At 44.3% G+C, this 24,257-nt stretch overlaps 1 protein-coding gene and 1 long non-coding RNA gene across 11 annotated transcripts in view; one reads left to right on the forward strand and one right to left on the reverse strand.

Moving 5' to 3' along the window:
- ARHGEF7 (Rho guanine nucleotide exchange factor 7) overlaps window positions 1-24,257 on the forward strand; it is a 190,936-nt gene that overhangs the window by 162,691 nt on the left and 3,988 nt on the right. For 6 of the 10 annotated variants that reach the window (XM_030813698.1, XM_030813700.1, XM_030813705.1 and 3 more), the window contains 9 exons: window positions 313-399; window positions 2,980-3,058; window positions 3,250-3,389; window positions 5,832-6,056; window positions 8,835-8,928; window positions 11,026-11,115; window positions 14,775-14,951; window positions 23,374-23,473; window positions 24,113-24,167. In XM_030813698.1, the coding sequence (XP_030669558.1) occupies window positions 313-399; window positions 2,980-3,058; window positions 3,250-3,389; window positions 5,832-6,056; window positions 8,835-8,928; window positions 11,026-11,115; window positions 14,775-14,951; window positions 23,374-23,473; window positions 24,113-24,167 (1,047 nt within the window). The remainder of the gene's footprint in view (window positions 1-312; window positions 400-2,979; window positions 3,059-3,249; window positions 3,390-5,831; window positions 6,057-8,834; window positions 8,929-11,025; window positions 11,116-14,774; window positions 14,952-23,373; window positions 23,474-24,112; window positions 24,168-24,257) is intronic. The other 4 variants (XM_030813701.1, XM_030813707.1, XM_030813704.1 and 1 more) reach the window with 2 other exon arrangements.
- Window positions 873-2,980, reverse strand: LOC115835215. The gene is made up of 2 exons (XR_004030214.1): window positions 1,564-2,980; window positions 873-1,533 (listed from the first exon to the last, which is right to left on the reverse strand). It is a non-coding gene; the product is annotated as an uncharacterized LOC115835215 (long non-coding RNA).

Consider the following 24,257-nt stretch of genomic DNA (forward strand, 5'->3'; position numbering starts at 1 on the left):
CAGGCTAATTGTGAGTCCAGGATCTTTTGATCATTCAGTTTACTTTCTTACCTTTTGTTTTTTGAAGAATTTAGAAGTCCGTCTCTTTACCTATATGTTAAAGCTCGGTCTTAATCATATGTTAAGACTTAATACAGAGTTTATCGTAATTGTTTCCATTTAATTTACCCGATAAAACTTGATAGAAATACCTAAATGAGAAATATCATGTAATGTTTCATAGGGCCTAGTATAAATAAGTGAAGTATTTGTGCTCACATTTGTAAGTAGATGTTTTTTAAGAAATGTTTTGGATTTCTTTTTTTGTATTAGGAAAAGAATGAAAGATATCTTCTACTCTTCCCAAATGTTTTGCTAATGTTGTCTGCCAGTCCTAGGATGAGTGGCTTTATCTATCAGGTAAAACACAATTTAAATTTATATTTTATTGTGGATCTGAGGATAATTTCAGGCTGGCTTTGAATTTTGTGTTAAATATTACATGTATCTATCTGTGTATGTGCTGTGTGTGTAGTGCTGTATGTTCAGATATGGACGTACAGCTCCTGTTTGTTGCGTTGTGACTATGCAAGTATATCCTATGTTAATTTCAAAACAGGAAAGAAGTATAAACTGTAGAGCAACCTCAAAAGGACACAGACTACTGTGGCACAAGTCAGTCTCTGTCATTGCCTTCTGTAATTTCATGCAAAATACCTTGCTCCTCCTTGTTACAGTTTTGTTCTGTGAAATGGGTTCAGCTAGGGCTTGTGGGGTAGTGTAGACTAAGATCCTGTGTCAGTGGCACGGCACTGCCCAAATGCATCAGCAAATAGAAAGTGATATAAGTGTGTAAGTAGCAGTGTGTGATCGTTGAACCTTTTCCATTTTTGTTTCCCTGCTTTTCTTTGAGAAAATGTGACAGCAGGTTTGAGAAGGAGGTGCAAGGGTGAGCAGGGCCTTTTCTGTTGCGACAGTGGTTTATAGTGGTGATATATGAAGGAGCTGGTATTTTTGCTGTCTGTCTAGGAGATGCACTTTGCAGATTTCATTTTTTTTTTCTGTGAAGTTACAGAGGCTCATATCCTTCCCATCAACTTTCTGAGGACTGGCCAGTCACCACGTAACCACTGCAGCAGAAGCCGCCACTTCGTGTTCTCTGGGTTGCATTTCATTGTAGCATGTGTTGTTTTGTGTTGGCCCAGCGAGGTAGTTAGAGAACCCTAAGCAGACACTGTGCCTTCACAGAGGCTCTGTTGACACCCAGAGAGGACTTGTCATCATACGCTTACTCCAAAATGCGTGCTTTAGAATTGGTGAATCACATATAGGCACAGACTCAGGAAAATAAGGCTGTAGTCCGTAAGGCCACTGCTGAAGAGAGGTGATCTGTGGCTAAGATAGTGCCCGCTAGAGTTTCCCCCCAAACTAGCAGCTACTTCTTTGTTAAATGACCTTGATAAACCTAAATCTCTGTCCTTTCTGGTCAGCACTATCTGGCTTCCTATTTTATATCCCCAGAATCTCATTCCAGTGGCTGGAGACAGGGGCCTTCTCTAACCTAAGGAGAGAAGAGGTTGCCACTTGTGGCAGGCTTGAGTCTCTGCCTGTGTGGCTGGTGCTCACACTGGCTTTGCCGTTATGTGTTGACAGACTGCTGGAGCTCATCTCAACAACAGGATTTTATTTTTCCATTCTCAGCACAGTGGTGAGCCATGGTCTCTGTATCATCAGTACCCGTTTCTACCATTAGAACACTGGCTTTGGGGGATGCTAAAAAGCGTTCGGTCCAGCCACAGTCATAGTGTTCTATACATTGATGTTCAGATGGGCTAGGTTAAACACAGTTGTGCGGTTTCATTTTCTGTAGGACTTACAGCTGTTAAAGTACTTATATGCATCATGAATCTTGGAAAGGAGTTCACAGTGTGTAGCATTTTTTAAATACGCTTGGCCACAGAAGTGTCCAGCAGTCTCCTCTTCCACCTGCCATGCTTTAGGATGAGATTTCTCTGCCTGGGCACTGCTGACATTTTGGACTGGATCATTTATGGCCAGGGGCTGGTGGCTTGGTGAGACTGTCCTGGGCACTGTAGAGTATCAGCAGCCTCTCTGGCCCTTACTTGCTGGAAGTCTGAGCCCCTGCCAGGTGGTGGCACTGCCACCCATTCTCTGTGCGGACACGTTCCCACACCGGTTGAGCAGCTTTCCCTCTGGAGGTGCTTATGCAGAACGCTGCTCCGCAGCTGATGGAGTGCTCCCCGGGCAGCGCAGCCCAGACGCCACTGCCTCTTCCTGAGGACTTGGTGGGCCACCATGTACGGTGGTTTCTGTCAGCTGCGCCAGGTTGTTTTGTGTTCACTTCTGACTTGTTTGTAATGATCACTTTGTACCCCCTTTCTGGTTCTTTCCATTGACATTTCCTGTTGCAGTTACCAATTTCTTCCATTTTCAGGGAGCACTGGTTTGCCGACCATTTTGTGCGTTGTGTGCAGCATTTAGCACAACTACTTATTTTCTGTTTGGAGGATTACAAAGTAGAATGTTATGCAATTCTTATTCTTGCCTCAATTTCCCACCCTTATTTTGACTTTAAACTTGGAGCTTCCTTTGCATTTCTTTATGCATGGTTCTTTTCTGCAAAAACATCATTTAAAACAGCTGTTATACACGGTAGTTTTTTAAAAATTATAATGTGTGATGTTTTTTTGTCCTGGTGTCTATGTTTAGTAGCAGCTCATCAGATACAGTGTGTGTTTGGGCTTGTCACTCTGTCCCTTGTCACCAGTTGAGTTTCTTGCTTACAGGACAGTATTATGATTTATTATTTGAGATAAAAATTTTTGTATTATACATGCATCTGCTACAAATGAGCTTTTTTTGGTTCACAAACAGAGTTCCTCCACCAATTCTAAAATCATTTAATATTTACTTTAATAATGGTACCTTTTTCTAGAAAAGCACTAATTGTTTTTTTTTTTGTGGGGGGGTCTTTTTTAGGGAAAGCTTCCAACGACAGGAATGACAATCACAAAGCTTGAGGACAGTGAAAATCATAGAAATGCATTTGAAATATCAGGTGATAGGCACAAGCTGTGTGAGTGCTGTGTCTCGGGGAGGAGAGGCAGCTTGTCCCCGCGTGCAGATTCTTGCTTGCATATTTCAGAAGGTGGTGTTTAAGCGTTGAGTGGAATTCTGTGGGGGGTGTGTGCATGCACTTGCTTTTTACCTGTGTTTCCACTCGGCCTGTTTTTTCCTTCTCTCCTATAGGGAGCATGATCGAGCGGATATTAGTGTCATGCAACAACCAGCAGGATCTGCAGGAATGGGTGGACCACCTACAGAAGCAAACGAAGGTCACATCTGTGGGAAACCCCACCATAAAGCCTCATTCGGTGCCATCTCATACCGTAAGGACTTGGTGCTTCTCCTCCTTCCAGACTCCAGGCGTGGCATCCCGTGGCTGAGCTGTCAGCAAGTGATCAAGTGCTTTAAAACCTAATCAATATTTGGATAAAAATGCAAAACACTTGCTTCATATTTCTCTGCAAATATTTGGCCCTCTTCGTGCAGTAGTGAATTGTTTTCCAACGAGTGTTCTCGAGAAACAACCCTGAATTGTGCCTCCTCATGCACAGTTCAGAGGTGCTTGGGTGGGAAGCTGCTTCTGCTCAGCGTGGCCCTAGAAGACTGATTTAGGGGAGTTTTACACTAAACTATAGATGATTTTTCTGAGAATTTTAACTGTTTATTATGCTTCATTTAAGAAAACAAAAAATAAATGATTATGATGATGAAAAGGGCCAGACTCGTGTTGAAGGCATTAAAATAGAATTTATGACACTGTTGATTTTAAGAAATTGAGGTGTCTTTTACTTAGAAAAGCGCAACAAGTCTTTGGATATTTAGAGAACTTTTTTTTTTTTTTTTACAACTTTTCAGAATAGATGAACACTGAAGTTGCAGTGTTTAAACCTCTCCTGGTGTTTTGTGCTCAAGAAGTTGGTATCAGGTTTTAACAGTCATCATCTTTATCAAGTAATACGGAAAAACTGGGCAGAGCTTCTAAAGAATGACGATGACGCAGGCGTTTTCAGCTTGCAGTTTTCCTCACATCCTGATTAGGTTATTAGGATCAGTTCTGTCGTGTGCTCAGTTTTCATGTTTTCTTGTGAAGGTTGTAGCTCAAGAAGGGTTGCTGTATTCTGATATTCTCATCAGAGTTTCAGAGTCCATCTGATTTCTCAGCAGTGGAGATTGTAACTACTCATTGGCTTTTAGCGAGCATTTCATTTTTAATGGCTCTACCATTTTAAAATTCGCCATTCTTTCATGGAGATCAGTTTATCCCAGGGATGTGTGTGTACACGTGTGTTTATAAAGAACAGTGGATGAGCTGCTTCACTCAGATTTTCAACAGCGGTCTGAAACTCTACTTCACACAGTTTTATATCAAGTCAGCTTTTCTCTGTGGCCAGACCCTCCATCTTAGTGTTCCTTTCACTGGTGGCGGGGAAGGCATCCCTTCAGCGGGGAAGGCACCGTGCCTCATGTTTAAAGTGTTCTGCATTCTCCTACGGGGTTTCTTCTGTGGGATGATGTATTCTCCTGTGATCCAGCTCTGTCCAGCTGAAATCATTTTCTAATTTTAGCATAAAGCACACTTCCTTTGACTTTTTCAAGAAAGGAGAAACAAAACCAGACACTACTTTGACGTTGTTGCTAGAAGGGATGTCTTACATAATTTTATCCATCTATACATTATTTCCTGTGAAAAGACGACCTTACAGTGGCTTCATAGCATGACCTGCATCTCACACAATTCCCTCCCCCATGCAGGGACTAGAGTGTGATCGTTGCAGGAAGTTGATGGCTTCCATTCTTGAAATTGTGGCATTAGCTGCTGTGGGGCCTTCCCTCTCAGCCTGTGTTTTGAAGGTCATGCACTTCTTCAGAATGCCGACCCCACTCAGGTTTCCAGTTGACAGCGCCACGCAGCTTGTTCTCTCATTAAATGCATCTTACTATTGTTGGCTAATTTGAGGTCATTACTGGCTGATTTTGAGAATTACTTATTTAACTTTTCTCATTTAACTGTGGTTGTGATGGGATTTTTTGGGTTTTCCAGGAATATAAAATTCATTAATGGCACACCGCTGTAAGAAGTTAATTTTTTATTAACTTTGTTTTGATTAAAGTTGAGTTTTCTAAGAACGTAACTGGTTTTAATACCAGGGTTTGGCAGTGTTCAATAAAGAGCCAGGTGGTAAACATTCTCTGCTTTACAGGTTCAGGCCTCTTGCAGCTGTACTCTGCCCTTGGAACACAACAGCAGCTTTAGACAGGCACAGGCCTGCTTGTGTGCCAGGAAAACTTTTTTAAAAAACAAAACTAGGCGATCAGGCCTTAGTTTTGCCCAGTACTTTATCACTAGGTGAAGAATAATACGTGACTGGGGGGAATCACCTTCCTTCTTACAGCCACATGCCCTGTGTGCTTTTGTGAAATTCTCATCTTTTTACTAGATGAAGTATGTTTTTTCTATTAATGTTACTCCGTAGCTAATAAATGTGGCTAGTGGATGTCTGAGTGCTGGGGCCCCAGCTACAGCTGCCCCTCCTGTCTGGGGCAGATGCCGTGGGGAGCCCCACGCTCAGCCCAGGTGGCGCGAGCTGATGTTTGGCCCCAAAAACTGACTGCTGAGAGCCAGAGATTTGAACGAAATGATAAATCCTGAGGTTTATTTCACGTGGAGTGTTTAAAGAGCGGAAGGAAGTGCGTGATAAGTGCCCTTTCGCGGTGAGCACGTGAGTCTCACGTTCTCTGCCTTTCCCGCTCTGTGCCCTCGGCAGCTCCCCTCCCACCCGGTCACTCCGTCCAGCAAGCACGCAGACAGCAAGCCCGCGCCGCTGACGCCCGCCTACCACACGCTCCCCCACCCCTCCCACCATGGCACCCCGCACACCACCATCAACTGGGGACCCCTGGAGCCTCCGAAAACACCCAAGCCCTGGAGCCTGAGCTGCCTGCGGCCCGCGCCTCCCCTCCGGCCCTCAGCTGCTCTCTGCTACAAGGAGGTGAGGTCCCTTGACCACTCAAACAGCCAGACCACGGTGAGCATGCCTCGGGCCTTGTGTGTGCCGTGCCGGTCCTTCCGTACACAGCAAAATGCACCGTAACTCCTAGAGAACTGAGAAGGGGGTCTGCCTTGGTTCTCTGGTTATCTGCTCTGCTGCTGAGAGGCCTGTGGTCACCTGTGTGAGAAGGCGATGTGCAGGGTCCCCCTCCTTTCTGCCGTGCACAGGGGGGGCCTTTACTGCGCTGGCCGGAGGGGGTGTGCCGCCGCCGCGGGCCAGGAGCTGGAAAGGCGCTGACCCCAGGTGGCTTTCACTCCCCGCGTGGGAGGCCATCGCTCAGCGTCTGCATGCTGTCTGCTGCGTCTAACGACCCCTCCTCTAGGTTGGGGATCCTGTCCAGGAGCCCTGCATTTTGTCATCCAGAAGCCATTTGCGATGAAGAGAACATTTACTAAAATGAAAAAACAATTACTTAGGCAGTTTCCTCCTTTGATGCATAAGAAATCATGATGCAGTCTTTGCTTGTCTCTGTTCTGATCCAGCATTTTTATATTTGCTAGGCGCAAATAAAGTACGATTCTAATGAACAAATATCAGTATTAACACTTTCGTACACTTTTACCTAAACCAGCTTGGATGAGTCTTGAGGAATGTGTTCTGAGAAATACTTTCACCCGAGGAAGCTGATAATTGAGATGAGAGTTGTTTTCATAAGCCGTTGAGCGTGCATGGTGGTGAGGTATGAGGAGTGGCGGTGAGAGTATGGGCATCGTGCGTGCGAATACGAGCAGCAGTGCCCGTTGGTGGGGTGTGAGTGAGCGTGAGGATGGTGATGCGCTATTGCCTGGCATGGCACCTTTGTGTCTGGTCAAGGCCACATTTGCCAAGGGAACTGGAGCAGACTTTTTCTGCATTCTTGCTAGCAGCCCTGAGGGTTTTAAGGCCCGTAGGAAAGTACTGTGTAAGAAATTAGGATCTGTGCTTTTCGTTTTTTGTTCTGAGTCTTTGTTTTTATGATATCTTTCAGGTAATCGAGTGTAAGTCAGAATTTTCATTTTCTATCATGGGAAGTTACTTGAAAAATGTTGGTGTTCCTCCCTGTATACTTTACTGTGCACAGTCTAAAGAAAAAGTGAGCTACTGAAAGAACAGGTGGAGACTGAATTACTAGGGAAGAAAATTGGGATAAAACTGTTGGGCAAAGAAGTAGAAAGGGCAAGGGAAGGGGTATTGAAGTGAAGATAAACAATTTTTTTTTATAAATATGGCTGCATTTGCTTTGCCACCTCCACACTGGCAGAGAAGGGCTCACACTGAGCAGCTGCCGTGCAGCGTTGCTGAGCACCGCCCAGCATTAGCATGGAGAGTGATCCTGCAGGGTGTGAGAAGAGGACGTGGAGGCCGCTCTGCAGCCTGCTCTTTCTGGCTCTGGGCGTCGGGTGTGCTGTGTGCCCCATGACCCTCTGCGCCTGCAGCTGCCCTCGGAGCACGTGGTGGGTGGGCGTTGGCTATTCAAGGCTCTCCACTTCAATTTGCTTCGAATTAGGGCAGCCAGGGAGCACATGTGTACAAATGTGTCTTCTGGAACAGATTGCTGCTGCATTTCTAAGAGCTTGACAATTTTTATAGAAAGACTTGTTTAACTTTTTGAAGGTTATTTTAGATTCAGAGTTAGTTACGTGGCTGTATTGGGTGATGCTGGGATTTGGGCTTCTGGGGTACCTATTACCCAAATAGGAAACATTGTACCCAATGGGTCGTTTTTCAAAACTCACCCCCATCACCCTCCTCCTTTTGGAGTCCCCAGGGTGTGTCATTTCCATGGTCATGTCCATGTGTACCCATTGTTTAGCTCCCAGTAAAGACTTGTAAAGATAACTTTAAAAACCAAGCTTTGTTTCCTCTGTTTCCAGCCTGGTTCATTCCATAGCACATCTCATCTTCTGAGTCTTGGTTTCACGTGTTAACATTCGTGATGGTTTACGTCATTGGGGTGATGCAGAAACCAGCCTTTTTTTTTGATATCGGTATTTAACATGTGCTTGACAGTTGACACCTTACCTGCTCTGTTGGACTTGCTTTGCTCACTTTGTTTTTTGCTGTCATCTTCTGTGCTTGTTTGAGAAGGTGTTTGAAGAGGTGAGGGGTGGGCCGTTCCGTTGTGAACACTCTGAGCTGGTGTGTGTGTGGCTCCTGCACAGCAGCCCTGGCCGAGCTTGGCTGTGCTCCTGGCACTCAGTCAGGTAGCTGAGCACTCACTCCCTTTTCTTCTCCCTGAAACTTCAAATATTTTCTTAAAGCAATTATTTTTAAGATATATTTTTAAGACAGACATATCTTATCTGTCATTTAATGACAACCTTAGTTTCCTCCTCTTTCCAGTTAGCTGTGCCAGGGGACGGGTCTGTCCTAGGGAGCAGCTGTCCCCTCCTCTCCTCCTCCCTCAGGAGCGTGCAGGTTGTCTGTGCACACCAGCGCCAGCCTGCCTCCTGGTGACACCTCTCATCACAGAACTAAAAGGACCCAAATGGCACGAGGGGTTTTATCAGAATGAAGAAAAAATATTAGCCAATGACTAATACTGAAAATGCCCTATTGATTTTTAAAAATTAATGTTCAGAAGCTGGTAAAGAAAAATCAAAGTAGGAAAAAGCGAGAAGCTCTTATCAGTGGCTATAATAATTGGGGGTTTTATACCTTTACAGCAGCCTTTCTGATACACCAGTGAAAATGATTGGCTTTAGAGTATGTGTTAGCATTTCTTTTGTCTTTCCCTAGGATCTTAGTAAGAGCCCCAAAACCATGAAAAAGCTGCTGCCCAAGCGCAAACCTGAACGGAAGCCTTCAGATGAGGAGTTCGCGTCCCGGAAAAGTGAGTAACCTGCGGTCTGTGTGGTGGAGGACGTGGCCTCCTGGTCACGCAGGCCATGGCGTTCCTGGGATGGAGGGAGGCTTGGTGGCTTTCTGAAGACTCCAAACAAAAGTAAGGTCTGCCCCTTGAGGCAGTGATAGGAATAAGCCACATAACGTTTACCCAAGCAAGTAGGAGAAGCGCCTTTGTGTCAGTGAAGCCTCCGTGCCAGTCCCGGCACCACTGCCTTATAGCCCCTTCCTCATCCAGGAGCTGGGGCCAGACCTGGAGGGCTCTCCTGCTCTTCTGGTTCTCCCTCTCGCCTGTAAGATATTCCACCCACACTTCCTGAAGTGCCATCATCTCCCAAAGTGCCCTCTGTCTGTTAGAAGCGTGACCTGCTGTGTTCTCGTGTGGGTAGCGCCTACCCATGCTGTTCTCTTGCTGGTCTCTCTGCTGTTGGACCCGTGCTGTCTGCTCCTCAGGCCTAGGGTCCGACTCAGCTCTGGGTTCCTACGTGACCTCTCAGCAAGCACCTGGCACTTGTTAGGTGCTCGGTAGATAGCTTTAGAATAAGTGGAGCTCTTTTCAGAAGTAAGTGATTTTCCTGGGGGGTGACTGCTGGGAAGGGGTGCACATGAACAGATTGCTGTGGACTGACGGGTGCAGCCCAGGGAGAGTGAGCCAGCTCCGGGAAAGTTGCAGGATCTGTCCTATGGGGCTCTGCCCTGCCCCACCCCTGTGTCTGAGCTCAGCCTGTGTTGGTCCCGTGCCTTCACTGCTCACTTCCTCCAGCCTCAGGAGGCCCAGCAGCTGTCCCACACGCTCACTGTGCCGCGCCACCGCTGGCCTCCCCTCACCCCCACCATATCATCAATCAGCCCAGTGAGGTGACCATGCTGGAGTGTTCCTTCTTTTCTTGCCCTTGTCACCTGATGTCCGTGGCAGTATAAGTCACCGTTCTGCCTGTCCTCCTCCTCAGGTAGTCCAGGTTCCTGACCACCAGGGCCCCTGATGAGATGGTGAGGCCCTGGGGTCTAGCGATTGAAGTGGAGCTGGTGCTGGACGCCTGCTCTGTTGCTTACTGGCTGTGCCGGGGCTTCTCTCCGAGAGGGCTGTTCTGTGGGCCACTTCCTTCAGCAGATCCAGGGGCAGCACTGAGCTGGGCGGGGGGCCGGCTGCAGCCGAGACTATCGTTCATGGACGCGTGCTTCATCAGCACCTTCATGGGCTGGGTGCAGAGGATACAGTGTGGCCAAAAAAGATCCCTGTTCTCATAGAGCCTATGTTTTAGTAAAAGGATACAGACAAGAAACAAAACAAGTGAACAATGTGTGGGCCATGGAGTGTTGCAGAGACCCAGTGGGGAGGACAGGTGGGAGATTGGGTGCCAGGGCGCCATTTGAGCAGCCTCCTGGGGCTGAGGAAGCAGGTCAAGCAGGTGTCTGGGGAGGAGCTCTCCAGGCCTGGGTGCAGACACCCTGGGCAGGAACCCCAGGCTGTGCCCAGGGGACAGTGTGCTCTGTGGGCCCAAGCTCCCCTGGCAGAGTGGGAGGTAACACGGCGCCCTGAGCAGCAGGCAGCCAGAGTCCTGTTCCGTAGAGAAGATGATGGGGCCTGGGTTTTCACAGGACCACGGGCTGCCGTGTGGGGAACAGATGGGCACGGATGCCCACATCAACGTTGAAAGTTGTCGGCCTTTTGTTTTTGTCTGACTGGCATGTGGAAACACAAAAATATTTTAATTCTCATTTCTTGTTTCAGTGAGATTGGACATTTTTTCTTAGAACTCTTCTTGTTTTGTGACTTGCTTATTCCTGTCTCCTGCCCTTCCAGTTGGAGAGTGGGGATACTAATTTTCTTACGGGTTGGTAGGATAATTATAAAGTTAGGATGTTCGCCATTTTTCCAAATGTGTTGCAAATATTTTTAAAAAACTGAAAACCTTTTTGAATGTAACTTGTGAATTTTGTAGAAAACAGTTATCTGACAAGAAAAAAAAGGGCAGATTATCTTACTTGTCACTTTGGATGAGTTGATGTCTGCATTGCATTCGTCTCGCCAGTTGCACTAGAGGCCTTTCAGTTCGATTGTGAACTGTTGTGCGTCTCTTGACAGGCACAGCTGCTTTGGAAGAAGATGCTCAGATTCTGAAAGTCATTGAAGCTTACTGCACCAGCGCCAAAACAAGGCAAACACTCAATTCAAGTAAGTTTAGCAATAATGGCCTGGGAATTGTGGTGGTTTATTCTGTTTAGTTTCTAACTACAGTCTGAAGGAACCTGTTGTGGTGGGCCCCTTGCACAGCCCATCCGCCTGACCTCCCAGTGAGTGATGTTTCAGTCAGGGGTGGCAGGCAGGACAGCAGCTGAGCTTCAGGTCCCTAAATTCATGGAGCTGTGTCTGAGCTGTGGGCACAATTGCTGTGTGATTTTCTAGATAAAATTATACTAGGAAATATTTAAATATAAGGTATTGCCAGAATTCATAATGCTTTTGCTAAGAGAAGAAGTGTTTAGAAGATAGTGGGAGATTAGTTCGGTTATTTCAGCTATTTAAACTATTGGTGTAGTACTGGAATTTCTGGTTTTTATTTTGTTTTTTAGTTTCTTAGAAATATCCAAAATATAAACCTTGAGCAAGGTTTCTTTTAGCCCTTCTAAAAAATAATTGCTTTTAAAAACTTTTTGGAAATTTACAACTGATTTATTCAGCAAAGTTCAGAACCACAGGATTTACATGTGTCTGATGTATGGTGTCTTAAATGAAAAACTTTTTTCTATTAAGGTGGCTTTTTTTTTTCTTTTTGGAGACGGAGTCTCGCTGTGTCACCCAGGCTGGAGTGCAGTAGTGCGATCTTGGCTCACCGCAACCTCTGCCTCCTGGGTTCAAGCGATTCTCCTATCCCAGCCTCCTGAGTTCCTGGGATTACAGGTGCGTACCACCATGCCCAGCTAATTTTTTTGTGTTTTTAGTAAAGATGGGGTTTCAGCATTTGGGCCAGGCTGGTCTTGAACTCCTGACCTCAGGTGATTTGCCCTCCTCAGCCTCCCAGAGTGCTGGGATTACAAGTGTGAGACACAGTGCTGGGCCCTAAGGTGGCTTTTTTTTCTTTAAATTTTTCCTCCGGTGTTGCCAGTGAAGCGCAGCAGGGTGGTGGCTGACGCAGTGTGCCTGTCATTTACCCTGCCGAGATCTGCGTGCCCACAGCAGCTGACATGTGGGCACGTGCTGCTGGGGCCTCGGACACCACAGGTGGTCCTTTTGAGAACTGGATGATTTCTCTATTATCTCAGCATAGAAACTGATTTATCCTCAATTTTAGGACTTGGTGCCCTTTCCAGCTCGACTGTCACTTATCTCACTTGCTCATTTTGTTAATCACCTGCAGTGTGGTGGTTCCAATTAGTGTCGTGTATTGTTTAATGCTGAGAAAAGGAAAAAGAGGGAAGAAGACTTTCAACTGCTTTAGCTTTTATCAAAGACGGCTACAGCTGTGAAGATAGGATGAGCAGGGTAAATCCTTCGTGGAATCTCGATTATCCAGAAACAACTTTTTTTAACCATTTTCAGTATTTTACTGGTGTCGTACCATATCCCGTCTATGACATTAAGACTTTTTGCCAAGGGTCAACACTGTTGGTTTTTTTGTCCATACTTTAGTGAAAAATACCCATTTGTAGTGACTGCTTATCAGAATAGGAGAGAAATAGAGAAACGGAAAGGCCTGGGTAACCTATCAAAAGGTGGAATAAACATGTGTATAATCACACAATGATGTCTAAGTACAAATTGTTGTGATGAAAGGTATTACATTTTTATAATTTGATATCGATCATGTTTTAAGTAATAGGCTATAAAATGTGGCCATAAATTTTTGGATTTTGAATTTGAGATTTTTTTTGTCATCTCAATTTCAGTTACTTGAAATAAAATTTTAACCAAGTAGTCTCAGATGAACAGACCAGGTTCAGTTGGCCGCCCAACCGTGTCTGTGAGTTCTGCATTTGTGAATTCAACCAACTGCAGATAACTACTCAGAAAAAAGAAACAATAAAAAGTAACAATATAACAGTAAAAAAAATACGAATAAAAATAATTATAACAGCTATTTATATGGCATTTACATTGTATTAGGTACTATAAATAATTTAGAAATGACTCAAAGTATATGGGAGGTTGTGTGTAGGTGCAGTGCAAACACCATGCCATCTTATATCAGGGACTGTAGCGTCTGAGGATTTTGGTGTCTGAGGGGAGTCCTGGAACCAGTCCCCTGTGGGTGAGGGCCGACAGAGGGCTGAGCTTTGTATGTGTCATAGTGCCCGCCACATTTCTTCATGGCCAGGGTCCCGTGATACGCTGCGGCTTCACGGCCCCTGGCTGCCTAAGGGGAGTAGCCCACAGTTCCTTTTCTTACCACATTGCCTGTATTCTGTATTTCCATTTCTCCTGTGCAAGAAAAGCATTGAACAATACGTTGATTTTTGTTTTTAATTCATATTATGGGCAAACCACTCTGGGGCTTCAGGGAGCTTACAGTCATGTATGTCCTTTAAACCTAACACTCACAACTAGGGGGTAATAGGAGAAATCGCTCACTCGTGCTGGAAAGGTGGTATACTTACTCAAGATGTTTGGGAATGGGATCATAGTGAAAGCAGCTCTTTTTACATTAAATGCTTAGTAAAACGGGTTTTAGAAGGATAATATATTTTACCTAAAATGCAGCTCTGTTCAATACACACATTTGGATGCCAAGAAGATTTTGTAAACCAGACTTCCTTGGTATTGATTTCTAACCCCAGGAAGTAATAGCCCTCACAGCCGGTTATGATGTAGTTCTTGCAGTCTGAGAACAGAGGGCAGTTTGATAGAAGCAGGAGCAGGGAGGGGCCAGGGCTACTGTGATTTGCCTTCACCCAGTGAGGGGCATCCCCGCCTCTGCACGGAGGGAGACCCTGGCAGCCCAGCCTGCCTCTCAGCCCAAGTGCCTGGCCATGGGCAGTGCTCATAGTTGCCAGCCACTCGTGATTATTTCTCTGACATGTTGTGCCACTTCCTTTGTCATTCTCCTTTTAACACTGGGACATTGCCAGTTCATGTCTCTCTTCCTGACAGCAGAGGGTCTGCACTGGGGTGGCCGGTGTTGCCAGCAGACCCAGCTTCCCACTGCACCGTGCCTGTGGGCTAAGCTCTGGTGCACCCTGGGAGCAGGGGGTGGGTTCTGGGGCTGTGGGCCCTGGCCAGTCCTTTTCTGCCCTCTGAGTTCTCACAGTGGTTATCGATTGATCAGGTAAGTCCAGACCCACTCTCAGGTTTATGGTCTTGGCAAAGAGTCAGCTGAAGAAGCCCGTCAGAAATCCTTTGAAATTATTTTGCATTTGATACATCTGTTTATTGATAGGAAACAATTCTTAATTAGCCACATAAATGGTACCTTTCCCAAATGACGTCCTAAACGAGACTATTTGTTAATTGAATGTGGAATAGAATTGGTTAATTGCCACATGTCTATAGAATAATCTTTTGGACATGGGTGTAATTTGTAAAAGATTTCTTAAATGAGGGCTTTAGAGCAATATCTTTTTTTAAAAAAGGATCAGTTTGGAAACATTGTATATTAGGTTTAATTAGATAATAATCGATCTAGTTTTATTCTAAGGGTTTTGCTAAGTTCGTTATTGTGAAACCCAGCCATATATAAGGAAAAATATGCATTGTTGCCAATTTTTAACAATATTTTCTCTTTTCCTTCTCTTCCCATCACCTTTTGCTTTTGTTCCATGTTTTGGTTGTGGCTCTTCCTGTCGTTCTCCTCCTCACCCCCTGCCTGTCGCACCTGTCCCTCCGCCCGCCCGTCTTAGCATGGCAAGGCACTGACCTGATGCATAATCACGTCTTGGCTGATGATGACCAACCAAGCCTAGACTCCTTGGGTCGTCGCAGTAGCCTTTCTCGTTTGGAGCCTTCAGACCTCTCGGAAGACTCTGACTATGACAGTATATGGACAGCCCATAGTTACAGAATGGGTTCTACATCTCGTAAGAGCTGTTGCTCATATATCTCTCACCAGAACTAATGCACTTCTGAGCTTTTCTTAACAAATGCTTGTTGTATCGCAGCCTGCTTTTCTTAGATGTTTTCTTGCTGTTCCTTGTCTCTTTTATGTGATATTTTAACAACTTTTGAGAGTGTTCCTGATATTTCCCATTGTACTTTGTGGAGGCTTAACTGCCGATGCGAGTATACATTCGAATGACTGACTATTGGAGGGAGGTGGTGTGTTCACGTGAGGCTACACCGAGGGTGCTCTTCGTAAGGGGTAGTTGTTGTTTTATAGCTCCAAATGGTTTTTTTATTCTCAGTGTAGCAACTGTTTGATTTCTTTCTGGATACAGCTGTATGAACACTTTTCTATTTGATACTGAAATCACACAGGTTTGTGATCGAAGTGCCAGAACCATGGAGGAGACTCTGGCCTTTTCTGTAGGGACCTAAATTTTTTAAGTACCATGAACACTGATTAAGTAGTTGTGGAGAGATGAGAAGAATACATGCAGCAAAGGTGTTGTGAGCCCAGTTCCAACGGCTGTGTTCTGGTCATCGTGCAGAACAGCATGTGGGCTCTGGGCCTTGGCAGGTGCACAGACGGGCGGGCGTCACGTGTGTTCAGAGCTTGTCTCCACCTCACGGCTCTGTGCTCTTCCGTGTGCTGCGTTGCAGCCGTGAAGTGGGAGCTCTCCTTTCCAAAGGCAGAGCTTACTGTCATGGCTCAGATGTTCACTCTCATCTTCACCCTAAACTTCCCTGAATTGCAATGATTTCTGTTATAAGGCACTTAGCAAGTCTGTACCACTCTACAGTAAAATCTCTATACTAACAGTTTAAAGCCCAAAATCTGAAGCATTCAGCCTCTGCAGTTGTAGACTGTAGTAGAGGCATTTGGAATACTTAAAAAGTCAGGTGCTGTGGCGTCAGTTCCCCCGGCTCCCCACCCCTGACATCCATACTTACGTTGTCTGGAAGAGCCACGGACACATCATTATTTTCAGCAACCAGCTGCAGTGAAACTCCATTTACAGCAACCCCATAGTATAAAACCGCAATGCCTCATTGTAATGGGATATTGAAGTTCATTGAAGAATTACTAGGTTGCCATGTAGCTCACTTATTTAAAAAAAAAAAAAAAATCTCCCCCATTTTCCTGGGATTTGTTGTAAGGAGTTTTCACTGGCCTCACTCAGACCAATTTCTGCTTCAAAAATAACTGAATGTGACCTGTTGCATTCAGTTGTAGCATCAAATCCACATGTAGTCATTGCTTGAGGGGCCAAATTGTGTTCTGTCCCATGCACGCTGTATTTAGTGTTAAAATGGAACCTTACGGTTGTGTTTTAAGTATTCATTGAAACCAGCTTCAGAAAACAAGATGCCATAGCAAATTGAGAATAACATTTTTTCCTTCTTCAGGGTGGATGTAATTCCAGGTGGCCGTGATTTCTTTCTTCCCCACCGCCCACTCCTTCGCCAAACCCACGTATTCCGTGTTCTGATCTTGTTTGTGCAGAGTGAACTCTGATGCAGTATCAGTCTTGTCCTGGGAGCCGGGTCCTGCTGCTCACAAGCCCAGAGCTGCCAGGGAGCTCCTGGCAGTAGCACGTTGTTTAGAAAGTTGGGTGGCTTCATTCAGCATGGAACAAGCTAATGGCCCAGGAGTCATCAGGGCAGCTGTTAATTCCAAATATTTGTCTGTTCCCAAGTAGCTACTGAACTGCTCACACCATTGGAAGATTTAGTATTTTCATACCAATGAGTAAAACTAAGAATGTTGAGGAGCAGTCAGAGCCCAGTGTTAATCTCCGGCAGAGATGGGGTTTATGTATGTTTAGCCAGATAGTGGAATTTTCGGAGAAATAAGATAACTACCAAGTTTCTATACTTACTATAAGTGGATTTAGAAGTGATTTTGGTTTTGTATTGCATAACGGTAGTCCTCTGAGTCAGGGAGCACCTTTTTGTTTGCCTCAAGACTACTCATTAGCGCACTGGCTGAGCTGCCTTTGCCTTCTCGTAGGCGTGGGTTGCCTGTGTCATGGGCTGTGTACACCACAACACTGAAACGCAGTTGCTGCACTTGGATTTTCCTTTAATACCAAGTATCATTTGGTTATCTTACTGGGACATTTTCATTGATATTCTATACACCAAAGTTTTGACAGTTTACCGTTATTCCATTTTGTACCAGTTGAAGGCATTTTGATGATGCTTTTTCTTTATGCTAAGATCACTGCAGAAGAATAACCCGACCTTTTCTTTGCATTTGTTTTGAATGTCTAACACCATTAGCTTTTGTGATCTGGTTAAGAAGTATTAGTGCCACAAGCCTGAAAAGACAGTTCTCATGTGGCAGTGGTGATGTGGCATCCAGAGGGCCAGTGTGTCTACTTTTGTGGGACTTCATGCTGATAATAGTATCTTCTGTTCATACAATTCTGTAATATTTATTTGTACAGTTAGTATTCTAATGAAAGGATGAAGAGTCTGAACTAGAAGGTAGGTTTAAGCCATCACCAGGCCTTTGCGAATGGCCTAAATGGTGTTCTCTTTGAAGTAACACTTGCCACAAGTATATAATAAGCTATATTAATTGTGTTTTGCATAAAATTGCCAAAACACAGTAATGTGTATATAGTGGTATAAGATCTTGAAAAAAATCTCTATAATTGTGCTCTTTATCTGTGAATGGGAAAAGCCATTTTTAGTAGGTGACTACCATTTGAAAAACTCAATTGGATGTATATCTGAATGTTGCATTGTATTGTACAGTATGCATATTATTGTTTGTGGTTGCATATGGCAATGAAGTGTTTGTTTTATATTAAAAAACCTGTTATGTACAGTTGAAATAAATTTTGCATTTGCTAGCCCGTGGCTTTTAATATTTGTTACATGGGGGAGGGGAATAGCATAGTTTGCAGTGTAATATAATTTGGCTCTTCTACCTGAATGGAACATCTTCCAAAGGCAGGCAGGTGATAGATAGAACCCTTCTATCTGCCCTGATAGAAAAGCTTGCACTCTCTTAGATTAGCTGTGTTCTGGACAAGACAAAGTCACTCCTTGTACATTTCTTATTTCATCTCTTTCCCGTTTCTTAAAAAGCTTTCAGTCACTGGCCGGTTTGTCTTCAGAAAGAAGCATTATTTTTTGTGTGTGTGCATACATGGGAAAAAGCACAACTTTAAAATGTTTTTATTTAGACTAAGGCCAGTTTTTAATTTTTGTTTTATAAAGTGCTTGTCCAGCTAAGAGAGTGATGAAGCAAAATAAAGGGAAAGGAAACGAAGTACCTGGTGGCAGGTATAGTGATAGGACAAGGTGCAGACAGTAAATGTAGAAAACTCTCTCAGCACAAGTTGGGAGTTTTCCTAAGAAAAGTAAATTAGACCCTTAGAGCCATAAATAACAAAATGGCCTAGATGACTTTTGGAGAGATATTACTAAATCGTTTTTAAGTGTAGTCGTATTTTGCTCCACTGTGAATGTTATTTGATTTTCAGTTGATTAGAGATGCAGATTTTAGAAAAGATAATGAATTTAAGAAGGTGAATTATCCTGCACATGTCCCGGATCACTGGCCAGATAGACAGATGTTCTTTTCTGATGAACTTACCCTGTTTTTAGGCTTTTGGTACAGGCAGGCTTACACATGCATGCATGCACACCACACCGGTGCCTGGACTGGACAGTTGCGCTGCGTTACTCCTGGAGCAGTTAGTTGTGTGTCGTCAGATAAGGCCCCAGAATGGTGTCTAACAGCCAAGTGTGGTGGTCGCGAGCCGGCACTCGGGGCCCCAGGGGTTGATCACCACTGTGTTGCTGCTGTGGCAAGTCATCTCGTCTATGAAATGGAAATACCGGATTAGATCTGTGTTTCTTAAACGAAGCTCCGTAGTTCTCCTGAGATGTGTGACTATTTGGGGTGGTGGAGGGGCAGGGTTCTCAGACATCCCTAAAATGTTAAGTTTTGTGCTCATGTTAACACACGTGTACCAGGCTTCTCTGGCTCACACCTCTGAGTGAGTGTTGCTGTGGGGTCCCGGTGTTCCCCGGGGTCTCCAGTCATGTGGCACACAGCAGCCCCTGAGAGTGGAATGCTTGCTGCAGGATTTTCCAGCACTGGGCGGGCAGACACCGAGCATCTACAGGCACATTCTTGGAGTCCTCGAGTTTGAGAAGTGCTGGATTGGTGTTAAGTATAAATTATTTCATTATATTCATGTTTTTCTTACTCCCACCTCCATACGGAAATAAGAACCAACCGGCTGTTTTGCGTATGTGGTTATAGAAATAGATTATAAGCTGATCTAGCACTTCTCAAAATGTTAACCACAAAACCACAAGATGTTAATAATGATGTTTAAAAGAAAAAAAAGTTCAGCACTCAAATGCATTTCAGAAATGCTGAATTAAAGTTGAGTATTTTTATGGCAGACTTCATCAAAGCCTGTATTGTGCTGAGAGTGCACTGTGATTCTCCAAGAAGTGTAGTCCACAAGATTTCCCGAAACGATGTGTGGTGGAACCCCTGTCATCTCCCAGAAACAAAAAAGTTTGGGAAACACAGATCTTGACTGTGCTAGAACCATCATGAATGTGTTCATCTCTGTCTGAGCCTCTGTTACAGATTTTAAATAAAGTGAGAGAACATTATCTGATAATTCTGTTGTTAAATTGTTTTTCCATCCTAGGTAACTCAGGGAATAATGTGCTATGATGCCTCTAAAAACACTTTTAATAATTTCTGAGATAACTTGTTAAATCTGCTTTCTAAAACATTGTTCTTTAAAGAAATAGTCAACTTACATAAACCTGGCTAGAGAACATTTCTTTGTTGTTTTTTGAAAGGCAGTAAAAACTTTGCAATCATTTTAGAAAAACTGTATGTTGAAAACTAGGCAGATTATTAGAATTGCATTATTTCTAGGCATGTTAATAATCCTCATTTACAGGCTTCCTAGTTCGCCATCAGATCCATAAATGGCATTTTTCACATTAGTGCATTTCAGGAATCAAGCAGTACGTCCTGTCTGTGATACAACATTTTCCAACTTACATTAGTGTATCACTAAATCCTTCTCGCATGCTTTAAGTGTAGCTGTAGAAATAAGACCTGTGCCATTCATATACAGTAACTGTACCAGTTCTCACAGGCTTCGTTCCTCAAATTATGCTACATAATGGAATGACTTACCTTTATGAGTTCATCTGTTAAAAGATATTTACAAAATGTAATATTTAAATCCTCAGAACAGCTCTAGAGAATTAGTTTTATCGTGCTTTGTAAGTAATGAAATTGAGACTCAGTGCTTAAGTGATGCACCCAGGTTAACTTAAAAGACTCACCACGAGGGGCGTCCCAGCTCTGGCTGGAGGCAGTGGACATGTGGCTCATGGCCTCACAACTCCAGCACGGAAGTCGACCCGGTGTCTGACCCATTTCTTTACAAAGTTGACATTCTTTGTGATCCTATTTTATGTCATTTGAAAATGTTAATGCTGGAAACAGATGATGTAAACAGGTTGTCTAGGAAGCTAGAAGACACAAAAATAATTGAAATACAGAATTTACTTTGCCTGATCCACAGTTACATAACTTTTTCCAGTGTGTCTCATTAGCGAATCCATTTGAAGAAATGTGTAGCAAACAATGTGAGATACACAAGTGATACTTTTGTGAATTTGACTCTGAAACAGTCATCAACTGTCTGGGCCCAAAGCAGGACAACTGGATAATTGGTGGGAAAATTAGTTGACTAAAATGTGTGATGCTATCAGTGGACTTCTCTTTGCAGGGAAGAGTAAGTGAAGCCATTTGATTTCTTCACATGGGGTATAAATATCTGAATCTTTATGAATATTCTGGATTTTCTTTGTTTCATTATTTTTTATTTTCTGTGAAATTCTTTTCTGTATCTTTTGGGCAAATAGCACATGAATTAACATTTTCTGGTAGGAACATGGGTACCCTTTGCATTTGTATGAGAAACACTGGCAGCTTCTCCACCTGGCTGGCACCCCACGCTCTGCTGTAATATCCCTCACACATCAGTTTCCTTCCTAAGCAGTATCTTCCCGTGTGGCCCACGTGTCTCAGCAGCATTACCCGTTAGCCAGAAAGGGCCCACCGCCCTCAGGGTCCTCTCCCGTGGCCTCTTGGAGCACAGGCACCTGGAGTGTCGGGAGTCCTCGCAGCCCGAAGGGCTGTCTCCGTCCTTGTCTCCCGCACCTGTAGAGATTCCTGGGGCTGATACTAGCAGCCTAATGTTTTAAAAAACGTTTTTCTGAAATCATATCTTGCAGTCCGGTCCAAAACTTCTGTCCGATAAGTTATTCCTGAGACGTAGGTCATTGTGTGTGTGGGTGGGTGGACTGTGGCCCAGGGGACGCATGTGAGGAGCTGGGCCCCCTCTCCTTCCCTCCCTGACAGTGTCAGGTCTGCTGATGCCAGCTGGTAGCACAGTGGAGACACAACAGCATGAGGGGGAAGGGAGGGTCGCCTTTGAAGGGGCATTTGGCCCACTTTAACACAGATGCAGATGTGCCAGCCATGGCTCGTGACTGAATTTTAAGTGCTGCATTTGATCCTAAGATCCTGCAGTTATCCTCATTTCCCATTATCGGTGTGGTGAGTGTCTCCTGAAGCTTGTGCCAGGTGACAGAGTGGCACTTGGTTGCTTTCCCAGGATGTAATCTTATCTTCTTATGCCTGAGGATGAAGGAGCAGTATCTTGATTTTGTTCAGTCCCTGAATTTCCAGTTTCCCAGGGGTGCCATTCTGAGGAGTGGAGCAGGTTTTGCAGATGCATGAGGGGCAGCACCTGGCCAGTGAGCTCCAGGCCTGGTTCCTGTTGCATGCTGCTGTGGGAATAGCAGCGGTGCCCTCGCGTGTCAGGAACATCTTATGAGCCATCTTAAGCTTTGGTGTCATCCTTAACCTTGTTCCCCTCAGAGGAGCCTAAGCGTGCAGTAAAATGCTGGTGAAGCCATTCTTTTTTTTTTTTTTTTTTTTGAGATGGAGTCTCGCTCTGTCGCCCAGGCTGGAGTGCAGTGGCACGATCTCGGCTCACTGCAAGCTCTGCCTCCCGGCTTCACACCATTCTCCTGCCTCAGCCTCCCGAGTAGCTGGGACTACAGGCACCCGTCACCATGCCCGGCTAATTTTCTGTATTTTTAGTAGAGACGGGGTTTCACCAAGTTAACCAGGATGGTCTCCATCTCCTGACCTCGTGATCCGCCTGCCTCGGCCTCCCAAAGTGCTGGGATTACAGGCGTGAGCCACCGCGTCCGGCCGAAGCCATTCTTTAAAATCCCGTCTTCATAAAACATTCGTATTGTACTGAACTTTCCTGTGACAGTGAGGCTGCGCAGCAAGTGCCATTCTTATGATCTGACAAACTTTTAGGAACAAGCAAAAGGCGAGCCAGAAGAAAGACCCAGCAAGCGGAAGCACCATAGTTTCCATAGTTAGCATGTCTGCAACATGAGTGTCCCTTCTTCATGGAGAAATGTTTATCACGGTACCGCTTGCTGGCGCTTGTGTTCTGTGATAGATTATAGCCTTCTGATTTGCATCTGGTATGATTCTTCAAAAATATAAATGGTACACGTTATACTGTATAATCTTCAAGAAAATATTTTCTTTAAGAAAAGATTTTCTCCCTTGCATCATTAAATACAATTTGATTCTCTTCCTCACCTTTTAAAATGAGTATTTTGATTTCTTAATTTCTAAAGTATGTATTTTGCAACATTTATTGAGGGCCTGTCCCATATAAGCTGTTGTGCAGGTGTTGGTTAAATGACACAAATGTTCTCTGACATTGTGAGCAGTTTGCTTTCATTTAGAAAAATGTTTATATTCTAGGAAATATAAAGTTTTCGTAAAGGACCAAATAATAAATGTTATTTTTTCTAAACCATGTGCTATGATGCTGTAATATCTTGATTATTAAATGTTGCTGTAGAGTAAAATGTTTTTATTGCCAGATCTTTGATGTATAAACACTCACTGTATATGTTCTGATTGGTCTCATATGTCTTTGCTGAAACTCTTGGAATAATGGCTCAAAATGGGATGAATATCCAGAGCAGTACGGTCACAACCTTTAACTTCCTCCCTGTCGAAAATGCTAGGGTTTCAACAATCCATAATTCAGATTTTAAAAGGGCTACAGTTTCCTTCCCTCTCTATGGCTTTGGTCATGAAGAGGCCTGGGCTCAGCAGACAGAGGTGAAGAAAACTGGTAAAAGACGCCCTCCTTTAGCTTGCCTGGATGAACATTTTTAAATGCATAGTTGCTAGAACTTAATATTTAAGTGATATTGTATAGTCAAGTTGTTTTTCTTCATTCTGCCACGGTATTCGCCTGAGGTTTATTTATTATTTTTTCATGATCCTAGGTTCACGCAAAGAATCTGCTCCACAAGTTTTGCTTCCAGAAGAAGAGAAAATTATAGTGGAAGAAACTAAAAGTAATGGTCAGACAGTGATAGAAGAAAAGTAAGATGTCTTCCAGTATTCTAAAGCAGGCATTTGACCTCTGTGGTGGGGTAGTAGAGTCCAGATAACTCCCTGAGGGCGGGGGTATGGCTTCAGAAGCTTCACTTTTTTTTTTTTTTTTTTTTTTGAGACAGAGTGTCACTCTTATCACCCAGGCTGGAGTGCAATGGTACGATCTCAGCTCACTGCAACCTCCACCTCCCGAGTTCAAGCGGTTCTCTTGCCTCAGCCTCCCGAGTAGCTGGGATTACAGGCCTGTGCCACCACGCCTGGCTAATTTTTGTATTTTTAGTAGAAACAAGGTTTCACCCTGTTGGCCAGGCTGGTCTCAAACTCCTGACCTCAAGTGATCTGCCTGCATCGGCCTCCCAAAGTGCTGGGATTACAGGTGTGAGCCACCGTGCCCAGCCAGAGCTTCACTTTTAAAATGTCTTCATAGACGGAAGTTGCCCTTGACTAGGCTTGAACCTGCCATGCACAGAGGTTGGCGGTTTTTAGTTGTGAATTTAGACAGTACATGGGTAAGGCAGAGCAGCTGCGTGTGCTCCACTCAGCATCGTAGCGTCTCCTGGTAAGTTTTCGTGTGTCCTCTCCATGCCTCACCCTGTTCATGTGTGTGTGTTCTGTTTCCTGTTTCAGGAGTCTTGTGGATACCGTATATGCATTAAAGGATGAAGTTCAAGAATTAAGACAGGTACGTCATAATCCATCTTTAAATCTTTTTTTCTTTTCAAATGGGAGAAAAGAAAATTATATTAAAAATAAGCTGGCTGGGTCCGGTGGC

The sequence above is a fragment of the Nomascus leucogenys genome, chromosome 5, assembly GCF_006542625.1.
Source record: "Nomascus leucogenys isolate Asia chromosome 5, Asia_NLE_v1, whole genome shotgun sequence".
Classification (NCBI taxonomy): Eukaryota; Metazoa; Chordata; class Mammalia; order Primates; family Hylobatidae; genus Nomascus; species Nomascus leucogenys.